The 13,040-nt window shown below is 38.2% G+C and overlaps 1 protein-coding gene across 4 annotated transcripts in view; it reads left to right on the top strand.

Moving 5' to 3' along the window:
• The first annotated feature begins 290 nt into the window (after nt 1–290).
• virma (vir like m6A methyltransferase associated) overlaps nt 291–13,040 on the top strand; it is a 25,606-nt gene continuing 12,856 nt past the window's right edge. For 2 of the 4 annotated variants that reach the window (XM_083529797.1, XM_083529796.1), the window contains exons 1-10: nt 291–443; nt 1,948–2,060; nt 5,971–6,057; nt 6,348–6,396; nt 7,381–7,546; nt 7,690–7,809; nt 8,868–9,065; nt 9,442–10,624; nt 11,460–11,993; nt 12,084–12,238. In XM_083529797.1, coding sequence (XP_083385923.1) covers nt 381–443; nt 1,948–2,060; nt 5,971–6,057; nt 6,348–6,396; nt 7,381–7,546; nt 7,690–7,809; nt 8,868–9,065; nt 9,442–10,624; nt 11,460–11,993; nt 12,084–12,238 — 2,668 coding nt within the window. In that variant the 5' untranslated portion in view covers nt 291–380. Of the gene's footprint in view, nt 444–1,947; nt 2,061–5,970; nt 6,058–6,347; nt 6,397–7,380; nt 7,547–7,689; nt 7,810–8,867; nt 9,096–9,441; nt 10,625–11,459; nt 11,994–12,083; nt 12,239–13,040 lie in introns of all 4 variants that reach the window. The other 2 variants (XM_083529795.1, XM_083529794.1) reach the window with 1 other exon arrangement.

The raw sequence follows: 13,040 nt of genomic DNA, 5'->3' as shown, positions 1-13,040 counted from the left end.
AACTCTGGTACTATATATATATATATATATATATATATATATATATATATATATATATATATATATATATATATATATATATATACATATATATATATATATGGGGGGGTGGCTTTGGAAAGGCATTTCACAAGTCAAGACACATGTAAATGCGACTATAACGGCAGTACTATAATAAAGTATAATTCCTACTATAATAATGTAATCTTGTGTAAAAACATGAACGTTCTCTGATTTTTTTTTTACACGGTATAAGTCATTAATAATCAAGTTCCAGAGCCAGTTCGCGCACACATGAGCTCTTCCCCAGTTTATGTTTGCAGGCGCATTCACCTGGAAGTGAACTTTCAGCAGGAAGTACAAATGACCGGGTAACAAAGATGGCGGGGGATACCTCAATGGAGCTTCTGTTTTTAGACACGTTTAAGCATCAGAGTGCGGAGGTAAATAATAGGAATATGCATATTTCATCATAGTGCTAGACAGTGTTAATATAATGTTCTCTGTAGAGATCTGGAGCTTGGGGTTTTCTTTTTAGCTGATGTGCTTTGAAAAACAAAGCGAGCAAGTTAGCAGCATGGCTAAGTGCACTAGCATGTCGATAACGAACAGTCCCGCAGGCTTTTAGCATGGTGATGTCGTATAACACTACTCCCAGAGACCTGTTATTAATATAAAACCAACATTTTCGTGTATTTAGAGCTCATGGATTTGTTAGACTGCCTATTAATCTGTAATCGGCTAGAAACTGATGGCTGCAGACCTCTGGAGACTGCATAGTGATCCGCAAAGCGGGATCTCGCTGTAATTTGCTCAGTGGACAGACGTGGATTAGATCAATGTGATGGATAGATATGATCAATGGCCCTCCAGTGCTTTCTGAATTCTACACCCTTAAAACACACTTATCAAAACACCTCCATGCAAATGTACCGAACTGCAAATCGTTCCCTATTTCCACCGATTCGCTGTATTTCATTTTAAACATATAATATATTGAAGACACTAGTTTGTATGTAGGTTAAGTTCTGCACTCTAAAGAATTGGTTTGTTGTGTAAAGAATGACCCACATGCTGTTTATTAAAAAAAAAAGGAGAACAAAGGAGAACCCCAAAGTGGATTCTTTCCCCAAATCATAGTAAAAATACATAGTTCATTATGGTCTTATTATACTCCAAATTTTTCCCACGATTCTATTCTTTAATCTCTTAATAGACATGTTTTTCCATGTATATATTCAATGCAGACAAAGCTATTTGCTGTTATAATATACAGCTGTTTGATTTTCTTTATGCACCACTTATATATAGAGTTGATATCAGTGCCTTGGATGATATGAATCTTAAACTAACCCTAAACCTGCCACTGTTTAGTCAGTTTCTGTTGTCAGTTTATGCAGAAGAGGCAAGAACCCAGGTTGCTTAAAACAGTTTTGACTAATAATTACAGGAGATTTGCATGTCTCTCTCTCATGGCGATGTCCCTGATACCTGACAATTAACAGACACTAGTGTTGCATTTGACATTTATAAGGGGCTGGTATAGAACATGTATAGCACATTCTTCTGTGGTCATTTGTGGGGTGTTTTAAATAATGCACAGCATTTGCTGTAAATGTGAATTAGGTGTTAAAAAGTAAATCACAGTGAATGCATGAATATGAACCTGTTAATTACCTTGTAACTTCTAAGTTGTTTGAGGAAAGGGACACCTTATGATCAGACTGAATTTTTACTCTGCAGTTGTACCAAGAGTAGTCAGTCCAGTCAGTTGCCAAAATACATTTGTAGAAATGAATTTCCTGTCTGTCGATGTATTGAAATTGTCAACACAGTAAAAAAGACAAGACGATGAAGATAGACAATGATAACGTCTTTTCTGTGTCTTTTTTTTTTTTTTATGTGAATTTGCTAACACACTGTTCTGTGGACATTTTTCTGCCGTAGTTTACAAATGTGGACGTGGTACGGTTTCCGTATGGTGTAATTATCACAGAAGTCCGAGTCATCCCTCCAGGTATCAAAGCCCACAGCGGCCTCCCGGACACCAGAGCTTTTGGGTAAGAAACCAAATTATTGTATACATAGAAGCCGTATTTGTTGTTCTTCAGTTTATCTCGTAAAACTTAATATGATTGAATGGAATATGTGGGTGCCATATATATATATATATATATATATATATACACACACAACCCATGTGGGGAAGTTTTTTTAAAATTAGAATAAAACTAAAAGACTTTTAAATCACAAATGCCAATATTTTATTCACAATATTATTATATAATATATTATTCACAATTCACTCATTTCAAATTACAGGTCTCAAAAAAGTGGGCAAGGGGGCAACTAAGGGCAAAAAAAAAAAAGCCTGACATTTATAAAATATTCGGCTGGAAGAACATCTAGCAACAAATGAAGTTAATTGACATCAGGTCTGTAACATGATTAGCTATAAAAGGGGATGTCGTAGAAAGGGCTCTCAGAAGTAAAGATGGGCAGAGTGCGTAAAAAGATTTTGGAACACTTCAAAAATGTATAAAAAAAAAAAAAAACGTGTCAACATTTCCAGAATTCGGTTGTAGATATCGGCTCAACTTTTGTAGCACATTTCTAAATAAAAATATTTAATTGTGTTTGATGTAACAGACACTTATTAGAGATGCTCTTTTTCTTTAAATGCATATCACACGTCCTTGGAGCCTGAATTCAGTCCTTACATTTGTTATTGTAGGTAAAATTTCTGTAGTCTGGTATTTAGAACTAGCCAAAATTCCCCTCAATCTTGATTAGAACACAGTGCTGCTACCACCATGCTTCACAGTGGGTATTCTTTGGGCTAAATAATAGGTTGTTTTGTTTTAGACTTTTGTCCCGAAAGTTTGATCTTACCCACCATAGACTATAACATGTATTCACAATATTATTATATAATATATTATTTACTCATTTCAAATTACAGGTCTCAAAAAAGTGGGCAAGGGGGCAACTAAGGGCTAAATATATTTTTAGCCATATCTTGGTGGGAGTAGAGGTTTTTCTTTGTGATTAAAAGTCAAAAAAGTGTGTCAAACCAACCTGCATGTTGCCCAAACATGTGGAAAAAATCGGATAAATTGTTGTCAAGTGCAGGATACTTGATTGATTTTCCTTGGGTCTCTTGGCAGCCTCCCTGATAAGTTTTCATCTTGTCAGTTTGTCTATTTTTGAGAGACATCCTTTTCTTGGAGATGTGCTTGTAGTGGCACATTTGTTCCGTGGCACATAAAAAAGGTTCTGGAAATAATATTGTGCCTTTCTTCTGATTGACGTCTTTTGACCACCAGTTTCCCACAGGTGCTTTGGAAGTACTTTCCCTTGGCTTCAGCAGTCAGATTAAATTAAGATGATGTCAAAAACATATAACAGACACAGATGACAAGTGCATAATGCTTATTTTGGTTCTTACTAAGAGAGAATTTAAATCAACAATTGTAAGTGTGTGCACAATAATAATAATAATAATAATAATAATAATAATCTGGTCATTTATTGGTTGCTAATATACTTTTTAAGTGGAATCCATTTGAGGTGATGGATCTTTGCAAAAGCTAACAGATTTAAGTTGAGATTTGAGTCATTATCATGCGGGAAAGTGAAAATTGTATTTATATCCAGCTGTATAACAGAGACCTAAAGGTGTTATGCTAAAGTAGACTGGCATTTGTAGCTAGCCATGATTTCCTCTGCCTTGTAACACATTGAATAGAAGCAGCTTTATAGCATGATGCTGCCAGCACCATGTTTCACTGTGGGGATGGTTTTCAGATTTCTTTTTTTTCTCCTCACATTCGACTTGCATAATTTTTGGCACATTCCCAATGCTATGAGTGTGAGCACAATTATGCAACCATGTCATTTTAGTTTTTTTTTTCTACTTTATTATTAGTTATTTAACTTTTTCTTTTTAAACTTCAACATTTTTTAATTTGTATTTCACTTGATCTGACATGATTCATCTTGGTTTCGTTTCCTTTATCATAGCAAAAGCTTGCAATTTTAACTTTTAATCCACACAAATATTTTCAAGAGTGCACTGTAGGTAAATTAAAGATTTCTGCCAAATTAAAAATGTTTTGCTTTCTTGGTAAATATGAGCCACAATTGCACCTTGCATAATTTGTGTCATTCTACTTAATTCTAAATCTAAATTACTTCTAAATCTTATGCATTCATATTAATTCAGATAAAATCTTATACACTTTGTAGTCTCACAAAACAATTCTTCTGTTATATTAGCCATAGAAATCCTGCAGAAATGGCTCGGAATTTACATATGAATTGTGTTTATAGTTCACATGACATAATGTATAACTATACATCTATGGGCGTAAATTTAATTTAACAGTATGGGGGGACAATAAATATAAAATTTCTCATGAGCAATTTTTGAAGGGGGACACAAATAATACAGTCAAATTGTACTGATAAAGACACAGTGTCCCCACAGTGAACAACTTTGCTTTTATCATTATTATTGTAGCATGGAGATTGCGTCATTATGGTTATTTTCAAAGTTTTTCTCAGGTTCAATGACAAAGCAAAACAAGGAATTAACAAAAGGTTTAACGTTTTATTTAAAATTAATTAAGACACTTAAGAACAGAATAGAAATTGATTATACAAAAAAACCCAGTGTGGTCAGTTCGGACGTAGCACAGTGCTCATTTAGTAAATGCACAGATAAACAATATGTTAATTGTGGTCGTTAATGTAAGTAATATACCAAGTTGTCCCAAATAAAACACTGCATGGGAAACGGCTTTGGTGTGTTAGTGTCAGTGCACTATGCTACAAGCTATTGTAAATAAGCTAACGTTCACTAGATAGGTCATATTTTTATCGCTAATAGAGCAGATTCATGGTAAATTACATCGGTAATCAGCATTTTTGCCGCAACTAATTTATGAATGAGTCTGCATCAACTACATTACAGAGAATCGCTTTATTCTCAACTGAACTCAACTGTTTCTAAATGCATTTTTTGCGGGGTTTTTTTTCTTTCTACTTACACAATTATTTAGGTATGCATGCATATATTTTCCACAATAGAGAGTGCGATATTTTTTTAATAATCTTTTTGGGATGGGATTTACACCCATGTATACATCTCAGACATGTACACTGCAGTGTTGAAAGGATGAGGAAGAATTAATCTGGAAATGAATCTGTTTAATTTAGTTGCATTGCGAGCAAACATTGTGTTTGCTTTAAAAGTTTTAGCTAAAGGAGATAGTGAAGGAACAGGAATGAGCCTTTTGTGTTTCTTGGTTTCTACTGTTCTCACTCTTCTTAGGTGTCACATGCACCACACCCCCTATTCTTCTGCTTTCAGTTATGACTCACATATCTGCATGTTTGTCTTCTGTCTTAAATGCTCGATCTATTTACGGCATCTACTTTTCCTAATAAACTTTTTATTTATGATTTAACTTTTAGCACGGTTCCCTTGAAAATAAAACCTTTAGCTAAAAAATATATTTGAACGAAAAAGCAAAATCATGTGTATGTGTGCGTGTGCAATACACACCATGTACTACATTTGAAGTGATTTATCTTTTTACATAACAAAAGCTAGTTTTAATAGTAGATTTGAATTGGTGTGTGTGTGTGTGTGTGTGTGTGTGTGTGTGTGTGTGTGTGTGTGAGATTATGCCTTTTCTTTTAAATATTTACTTCATGAAGCAAGCTTATTCCTGCTTATGAATTTAAACATATTGCACTTTCATTGTTGGATATCATGTGGGTTCAGAGAAGCTCTGCACTTCTTTCAGGCATGTTTTTAAAAAATTAAATAAACAATGGATATATAAATTACTCGTCTGAGAAAGACATTGAATAGAGTTGTGTGTGTGTGTGTGTGTGTGTGTGTGTGTGTGTGTGTGTGTGTGTGTGTGTGTTTGTGTGCGCGCAAATTTTTTCTTTTTCCAGAGAAACTGCTCCTCACGCGTTCCAGTTAGACCTGTTTTTTAACAATGTGTCCAAACCCAGCACCCCAGTGTTTGACCGGTTGGGCAGGTACTACACACACACACACACACACACACACACACACACACACACACACACACACACACACACACACACACACACACACACAAACATGTACACACACCCGACACACCAGTGCACAAACACAAATGAATGCCAACAGTCACAACTCTGATACACTATTATTTAGTACTTAACTATTACTCTTAATTCAACTTTAAAAAGGAAAATTATTTTTCTCTGCTTTTGGTTCGTCACACATCTTTCTGAAGAGACATGTTATTTATCTAAAGTTATACTTTATTTATTTTCTCTAGCTTGGAGTACGATGAGAACAAATCAATTGTGTTCAGGCCCAGTGGAAAGGTGAGATATTTGTCGACTACTTTTTTTTGTCCAATATAGACTCCCTTAAGTATATTTGTACGACTCATTTTACTGACATACTTCCATCAGTTGCAGGTTTGTAGGAAAAACCCTTTGTGGTTTAATAATTGTTGTTCGTGACGTCCTTCATCTCTTTTAATTCAGCATGTGCTACCCTAACTGGACTTTCCAGATTTCAGGACGTCTATGCAAACCATCAGTTGTTTGCATGCTTGGCATTATTCTCTTTACCTCTGCCGTCGATCTTTAAATAGTATTTCAGACAACTTCTTTTTTCAAATCAGAAACCGATCCAATGGCAAGGCATGTTTTTTTAAAGATCTAACAGGTTTTAAAAGTCATTTATGTATGATAAGAACACATGTTGGTATGGGACACGAATCCCTGCGCTCTGATGTGTTTTGAAAAGGGAAAGTGATATACGAGCTTAAAGATTATACTTTTCTCTGTTAAGTGTAGTGACATGTTTCCAATCTGCCTCCATATTGTTTCGAACCTATTCAGAATGGGGAACGAATGTAATAACAAAAAGAAATGATTTTGCTTTGAACTTGTGAACAAAAGCATTGTGTAGACGAAGGAAAGCGATAAAACTTTGTACGAAATTCACGAGGTTAAAAATTTTTTTCCCTCATATTTTCTATCTTTTAACTTGTGTCTGCGTATGATCGGTGTTTTTTTGCTGGTTCTTATAATTATGCCATAATTCAGTAACCAGCAGCGAAAGGAAGTTTAAGGTGCTGTCCTGGTGATTTTCATGAGCTGTGTCTCAACTCTAAAATGGATAATAAAAAGAAGAATCGAATTTTGAAGATCCAGAGGATTCTTATGCAAATCCAACATTTCAGAACACATTTAAACAACAGTGACACAAATTTGGACCTTCAGAAATAAGCAGCGCAACAGTCCTACCGATATGTTTTATCAGTGTGATGGTTAATTAAACGTAATCGTTTTGTCTAGATAAATACAGACGGCTTGGTGCTGCGGGGCTGGTATACATGCCTCACTTTAGCAGTGTACGGCACGGCCGAACGCTCACACAGCCACGATCGTGATTCGCCACCCCCGCCACCCCCACCCCCACCACAGCAGCAAACGCCAGCCTCCAAGAGGAATGTCAAACACGGTCAGTATTTGTGATTTACACATGCATGAGCACAATTACAAATAAATACTGCTGTGAAGGAATGTACAGTTGAAAACCACTGTGGTAACGGTGCACATATTGTTGGTTTTTTTCCCCACATTGTGTGTTTGCATGTGTGTCAGAGTGGGACAACGAGGAGCAGTTTAACGGCAGCCCACCCAGAACACAACCCAGAGGCCCTCGAACCCCACCAGGGCCTCCGCCTCCGGATGACGATGATGAGGAAGCATTGCCTGTTCCAGGTGTGTGTACAGAAATGTACAGAAATTCTTACAGCCTTAGAATTGTTTTTTCCCCTCAAATGTCCTTTTTATTCAAAGTCCAACATTAAACTAAAAATAAGACTTTCTTAGGTATACGTAGGTTAGGAACAGGTCTGTCCTTAGGCTGGGCAGACAAAGAAATTCTCTTCGAATGGTGAAAACGCAAATGTTATTGCAGTTTATTTACATTTTGGTTCTGGATGAGTAATTATATTTAATAAACTTTCTTTCGGCTTCTCCTATTAGGGGTCGCCACAGCGGACCATCCTCTGGTTTGATTTGGCACGTGTTTTTACGCTTGATGCCCTTCATAACGCAACCCTTTCCTATTTATCCGGGCTTGGGACCGGCACTAAGGCTTGTGCAACCCTAATGGCTGGGGTTGGTTCCCTGACCGGGGATCGAACCCGGGCCGCATAATTAATTATTAATAATTTATTGCAGTAATTATTGCTTTAATTGATTGCGGTAAATCTCCATCATGGAAAAAATAGTTTTGCACAAGCCTGTTGGCTACAGTGGTGCTGTTAATAGATAAATAGATAAATAGAATTACCCAAATAAAGAATACAGAGTACATGTATAGAGAGTGCATATACATTTACTATTTACTTTAATAGGAACACTTGTATACCTGCGCATATATGCGGATGCAAATACAAGACAAGATCTCCAGTTAATCCAGAATGGGGGGAAATAAGTTTGATTTCTGTCATGATTTTTGGTGCCAGAGGGGTTGGTTTTAGTATTTCTAAAATTGCTAACTTTCACACTCAACAGTATCTTGATTTTTTTACAGAATGATGCGAAAAACAAAAAACTATTAATTGAGCAACAGTTCAATGGGTGAAAATGCCTCATTTTTATACTTCTGTAATACAGAAGGCTATAGAACTCAAATTGCTGAGTGAGCAGAAAAGCATCCGAGCTTGCACAAAATATCGAAACTTTCTATGCATGAATACGATATTTATTTAATTATAATTTTTTGATTTGCCACCAATTCGCAAAAACTATAAATCACACATGCGTTGTAGGGCCGGTGAAGGAGGAGAGCGTGGAGAGAGGAGATGATGATTTGGAACCCGTTTCTCCTGAACGGAACTCTCTCCCTCCCGATGACGCATACTCGGACCAGGAACAGGAGGAAGATGATGGAGCAGGGGAAGATGAAGACGAAGAGGCTCGCTCTGAGGGAAGTGAGCCAGAGGAGGAGGAGGAGGATGATGAAGAGGGTGAGGAGGAAATGGAGGATGATGGTGAAGGTAGGGGAGGCGCAGCACGGTGGATCCCTCAGGCGTGTGTGCGGATGTGTTTCTCCCAGCATGCTCTCACATTAACCTGAGTGCAGAGTGGAAGTAACTAAAATCACACTGCATGTGAAACTGCCTTCCCCTTGAGCTACAGCAGAGACATAGAACATCTTTTTTTATGGGTTTTATTTGTCCCTGTCTTAATGCTTATACATGTTCTGCTTTGCATAGTTGTTGGATAATAAGCTCCACAATGAAAGCAAGCAGATTCTGAGATGTTTTATGTGGTTTGGGTTTCACAAGTAGCTAATTCTGTGTGTTCTCCCATGCCAGTTTAACGCTTCTCTTATTTCTTTAGGTGATGATGGCTATGAGCAAATTTCCAGTGACGAGGAGGATCTGGAGAGTGGGGCATTTAAACTGCCAGCATTTGACCTTGACTGCACCCCTGAAGACCTTGCATCACTACCCACTGTCCAATACGATCCATACGAACGGGAACTCCGTCCCCTTCAGCACTTCACCGCACCCCATATTACACGCTATGAGGCCGAGCTGAATTGTCTTAAGCGGACAGATCTTCAGGACCAAATGTCACCAATGACCGAGTCTGCAGCTAAGTTGTCTGAGCTGCTAGAGACCTGGGGAGAGGGTTCGGAATCAGAGCATGGTGCAGGCTGGGTAACCGCATTAGAGGAAGTTTCTGGTCTGTTAGTAAAAGGATTGAGCTTCTTTGCAGTTAAGGATCCAGAGCACCAGAAAGAGCAACTGAAATTGCTGGTTGAATGGACATCCACAGCTTTGAATTTTGACTCGGCCCTAGCACAGCCCATTGCCCTGAACCTGCGCCAACTGAAAGCAGGTGCTAAACTGGCATCTTCTTTGGCCGAGTGTGGTAGCCAGACTGTGCAGGCACTGCTGGAGAAGGGAATCATGGGCCTTCTGTTGGACCTCCTATTTGCCGATCATGTGTCATCCACACTGAAACTCAGCATTCTGCGCTCCATCGACAGCATTATCAGCGAACCTCTTGGCATGGAAGCACTACTTAAAATGAGCCAACAAGACAATGAAGCAACCAGTGGCTACCAGCGTCTTCTTGAGCTCTTTCTGTTAGACCAGACTGTCAGAGTGGCAACGGCAGGTGCTGCCATCATGCAGAAAGGACATTTTTATGAAGTGCTGACTGACCTTCAGAAAACAGCAAGTGTGTGGGCTGAGCACCATCCTGCAGAAGGTGAGGCTGGAGAAAGAGAAGGAGTAGAGAGGGAGAGAGAAAGCACTGACCGAGAAGGAGAGGATGGTGACAGGGACAACATTGAGGCAGAGCCAGAGAGCCCAATGGACATAGACACACTGCTGGAATCCAATTCTTTGTCAGAGGCTGACTTGGAGAAGCTGCAAGGTTTGCTAGAAGAGTTGCTCCACCTGCTGGAAACAGCACCTCACTGCATGGTGCAGCCCCCTGGCAAAGCATTTCCCACTACTGCACGCATTACCGGACCTCCAGAGCGAGATGATCCTTATCCAACCCTCTATAGGTGATAAAAACCACACACACCCCCCTACTGCCCAGGCATTATAATCATGCTCATGCTATCTAAATTCAGCTAACTTCACCACACTGTTTTTGCGACTTGTAAAATCTGGTACATCAATAGTTAATGTTTTTATTGAAGCACTGTCTTTATTGGTAGTTATTTTCTCTGATCTTTAGGACCATTTTACCTAAAGCTAACTTCCGTACCCTAGTATTCCGTATTTTCTAGAAGCACTAGATTTTAACCAGTTAATTCGCATATGGTTTAGATAAGACCATTTACATAAGATATTACTTACATGTGAAAATCCAGTCAGTGTAGAAAATAATATTCATATTAAATACATTTGTGTGTTTAAAAAATGGTTGTATCAGATTTCCTTAATTTACATATTATGCGTATTACCTTTGATCCATCCACTTTGGTTTCATGTAGTGCAATTTTATTTATATCGATTAGTTTGAATAAAAAAATAAATACAAATATTTTGTTGCATGCATGTATTCTGAGATTGCGTGAAAGTGTTCTTTTTTTTATATTGATCAGTTGAAAAGTTTTTTTTATTTTTTTATATATATATAAAAATAAAACCTTGATTTAAAGCCTATAAGACGATATTAAATAGAGATAAAAACGACTGTAAAAGAAGGATGTTAGTGGTAGTTAATTCGCTGCTATTCCTGGACGTTTTGTCAGCATCACTAAGAGGTGCTTTGAATGCAGCCTTAGTAAAACTTTTGCAAATCTATTGAAATTATTTGTTCTGTTTGAAGTTAGAAATGTTGTACATATATTCTAATTTAATAAATCTGTAATAAACCTTTTCTACTTACAGGTATATACATGCTACCCATTTTTTGGAGTCATTGGCAGTTGTGTTGACCTCCCCAGCTACTTGCAGCCACGTGGGGGTTCTGCAGGCCGTGCGAGAGCTTTTGCGTTTCTTCTCTCAATCCCAGCAGGGACTCTTATTCCTCCTGAGTCAGCACGAGCCCACCAACATTCTGTTACGTCTGCTCACACCACTCACACAACTGACTCCTCTTACACACCTTAATCACGTGGTCCCAATTACCCCATTGTTGGAGGCAGAGGGGGAGGAGGCTGTCACTGGTACTGAGAGCTCGCTGGACGATGGATTTTGGGTGTGGTTAATGCAGGCCTTGCATGCCCTGCAAGCTGTTGCAGAGCTGAATGCTCTGGAGCTTGAGGAAGGTGACAATCCTGAAGTGTTGTCCACATTACATTGCTTGTATCTGATCAGTTTTAGCAGTACGGGACGAAACGCAGTTACACACATACTCAGCCTGGACGTTAATCTCAGCTGCCTGGTCAACCTGCTCGAGCATCACGCCAAAGAGGGGCAGGGGTGAGCATATACACACACCAAACAGTAGACAAAAGCAAAACAAGCTATCCTGCTTATGCAAAGTGCTTTAATGTATTGAATTCTGTTTAGGGAGGGAAAAGCCAGAAAGTCGGTCACGTACAACTATGCCTGCATGCTTGTGCTGCTGGTGGTCCAGTCCTCTGCTGAGCTGAAAATGATGGAACATTATTCTGCTCCATTACTCACTATATGCAAAGCTGATGAGAACAATGCAAAGCTTCAAGGTGAGTCATAAATCTTTGTAATTGTCACTTTGTGTTCTATAGGACAAACCCAAATCCAAAATAATTTGTGGGATGCTGTGTAAAACCCATGTTATTTTCACAATAAAACATATCAGGTTTAGTAAATTTACAGGGTGGTGCAAAAAGAACCCATGTTTTTGAAATAGGTAGTAGTTGGGAAGGGAGAGGTGGGTGTGACCACCCCACACCGCCTGTGAGTAGTTCAGATGGTTCAGTTTTAGTAGCCATTGTGCAGTGGAACGTGGAGCATCGAATTTTTGGCTTGTTTTTTTTTTGTGCAATTTTTTTGCCAGTTTTTTGAGCCACTGGATTTGTCCGTCTGCGATTGCTTTCTTTGGGGTTACTTCAAATCGAAGGTCTACGTTCGAAAACCTCGTATAATAGACAAGCTTAAAGTTGCCATTCACTAAGGCATTGCAACTGCCAGAAGAAACGTTGGTAAGTGCGATCCAGAACTTTGAGGAGATGCTCTGGATGTATGTACAGCAAGAAGGAAATCATCTTTTCAATATAATAATCTGTGATTTAAATAATTAATATATTCATTTATTACAGATTGTTTTGGTATCAATCAAAAATGTATATTGAAAATCAACGTTACACTTATTTGAAAAACGTGTTCTTTTTGCACCACCCTGTACTATTTTTTTTTGGGGGGGGGGGGTATTTAATAGCTGCATCACTTCTCAAAAAAGACAACAGGCTGGAAAAGTAAGTGTAACTAAAAAGAAACAGCTGGAGGAATATTTTCCAACTAGTAAGTTTATTGGCAACAGGTCAG

Source organism: Silurus aristotelis (genome assembly GCF_946808225.1).
Source record: "Silurus aristotelis genome assembly, chromosome: 25".
Classification (NCBI taxonomy): Eukaryota; Metazoa; Chordata; class Actinopteri; order Siluriformes; family Siluridae; genus Silurus; species Silurus aristotelis.
The sequence above is the reverse complement of the archived record's forward strand: the minus strand, read 5'-3'. Positions and strand labels throughout refer to the sequence as shown.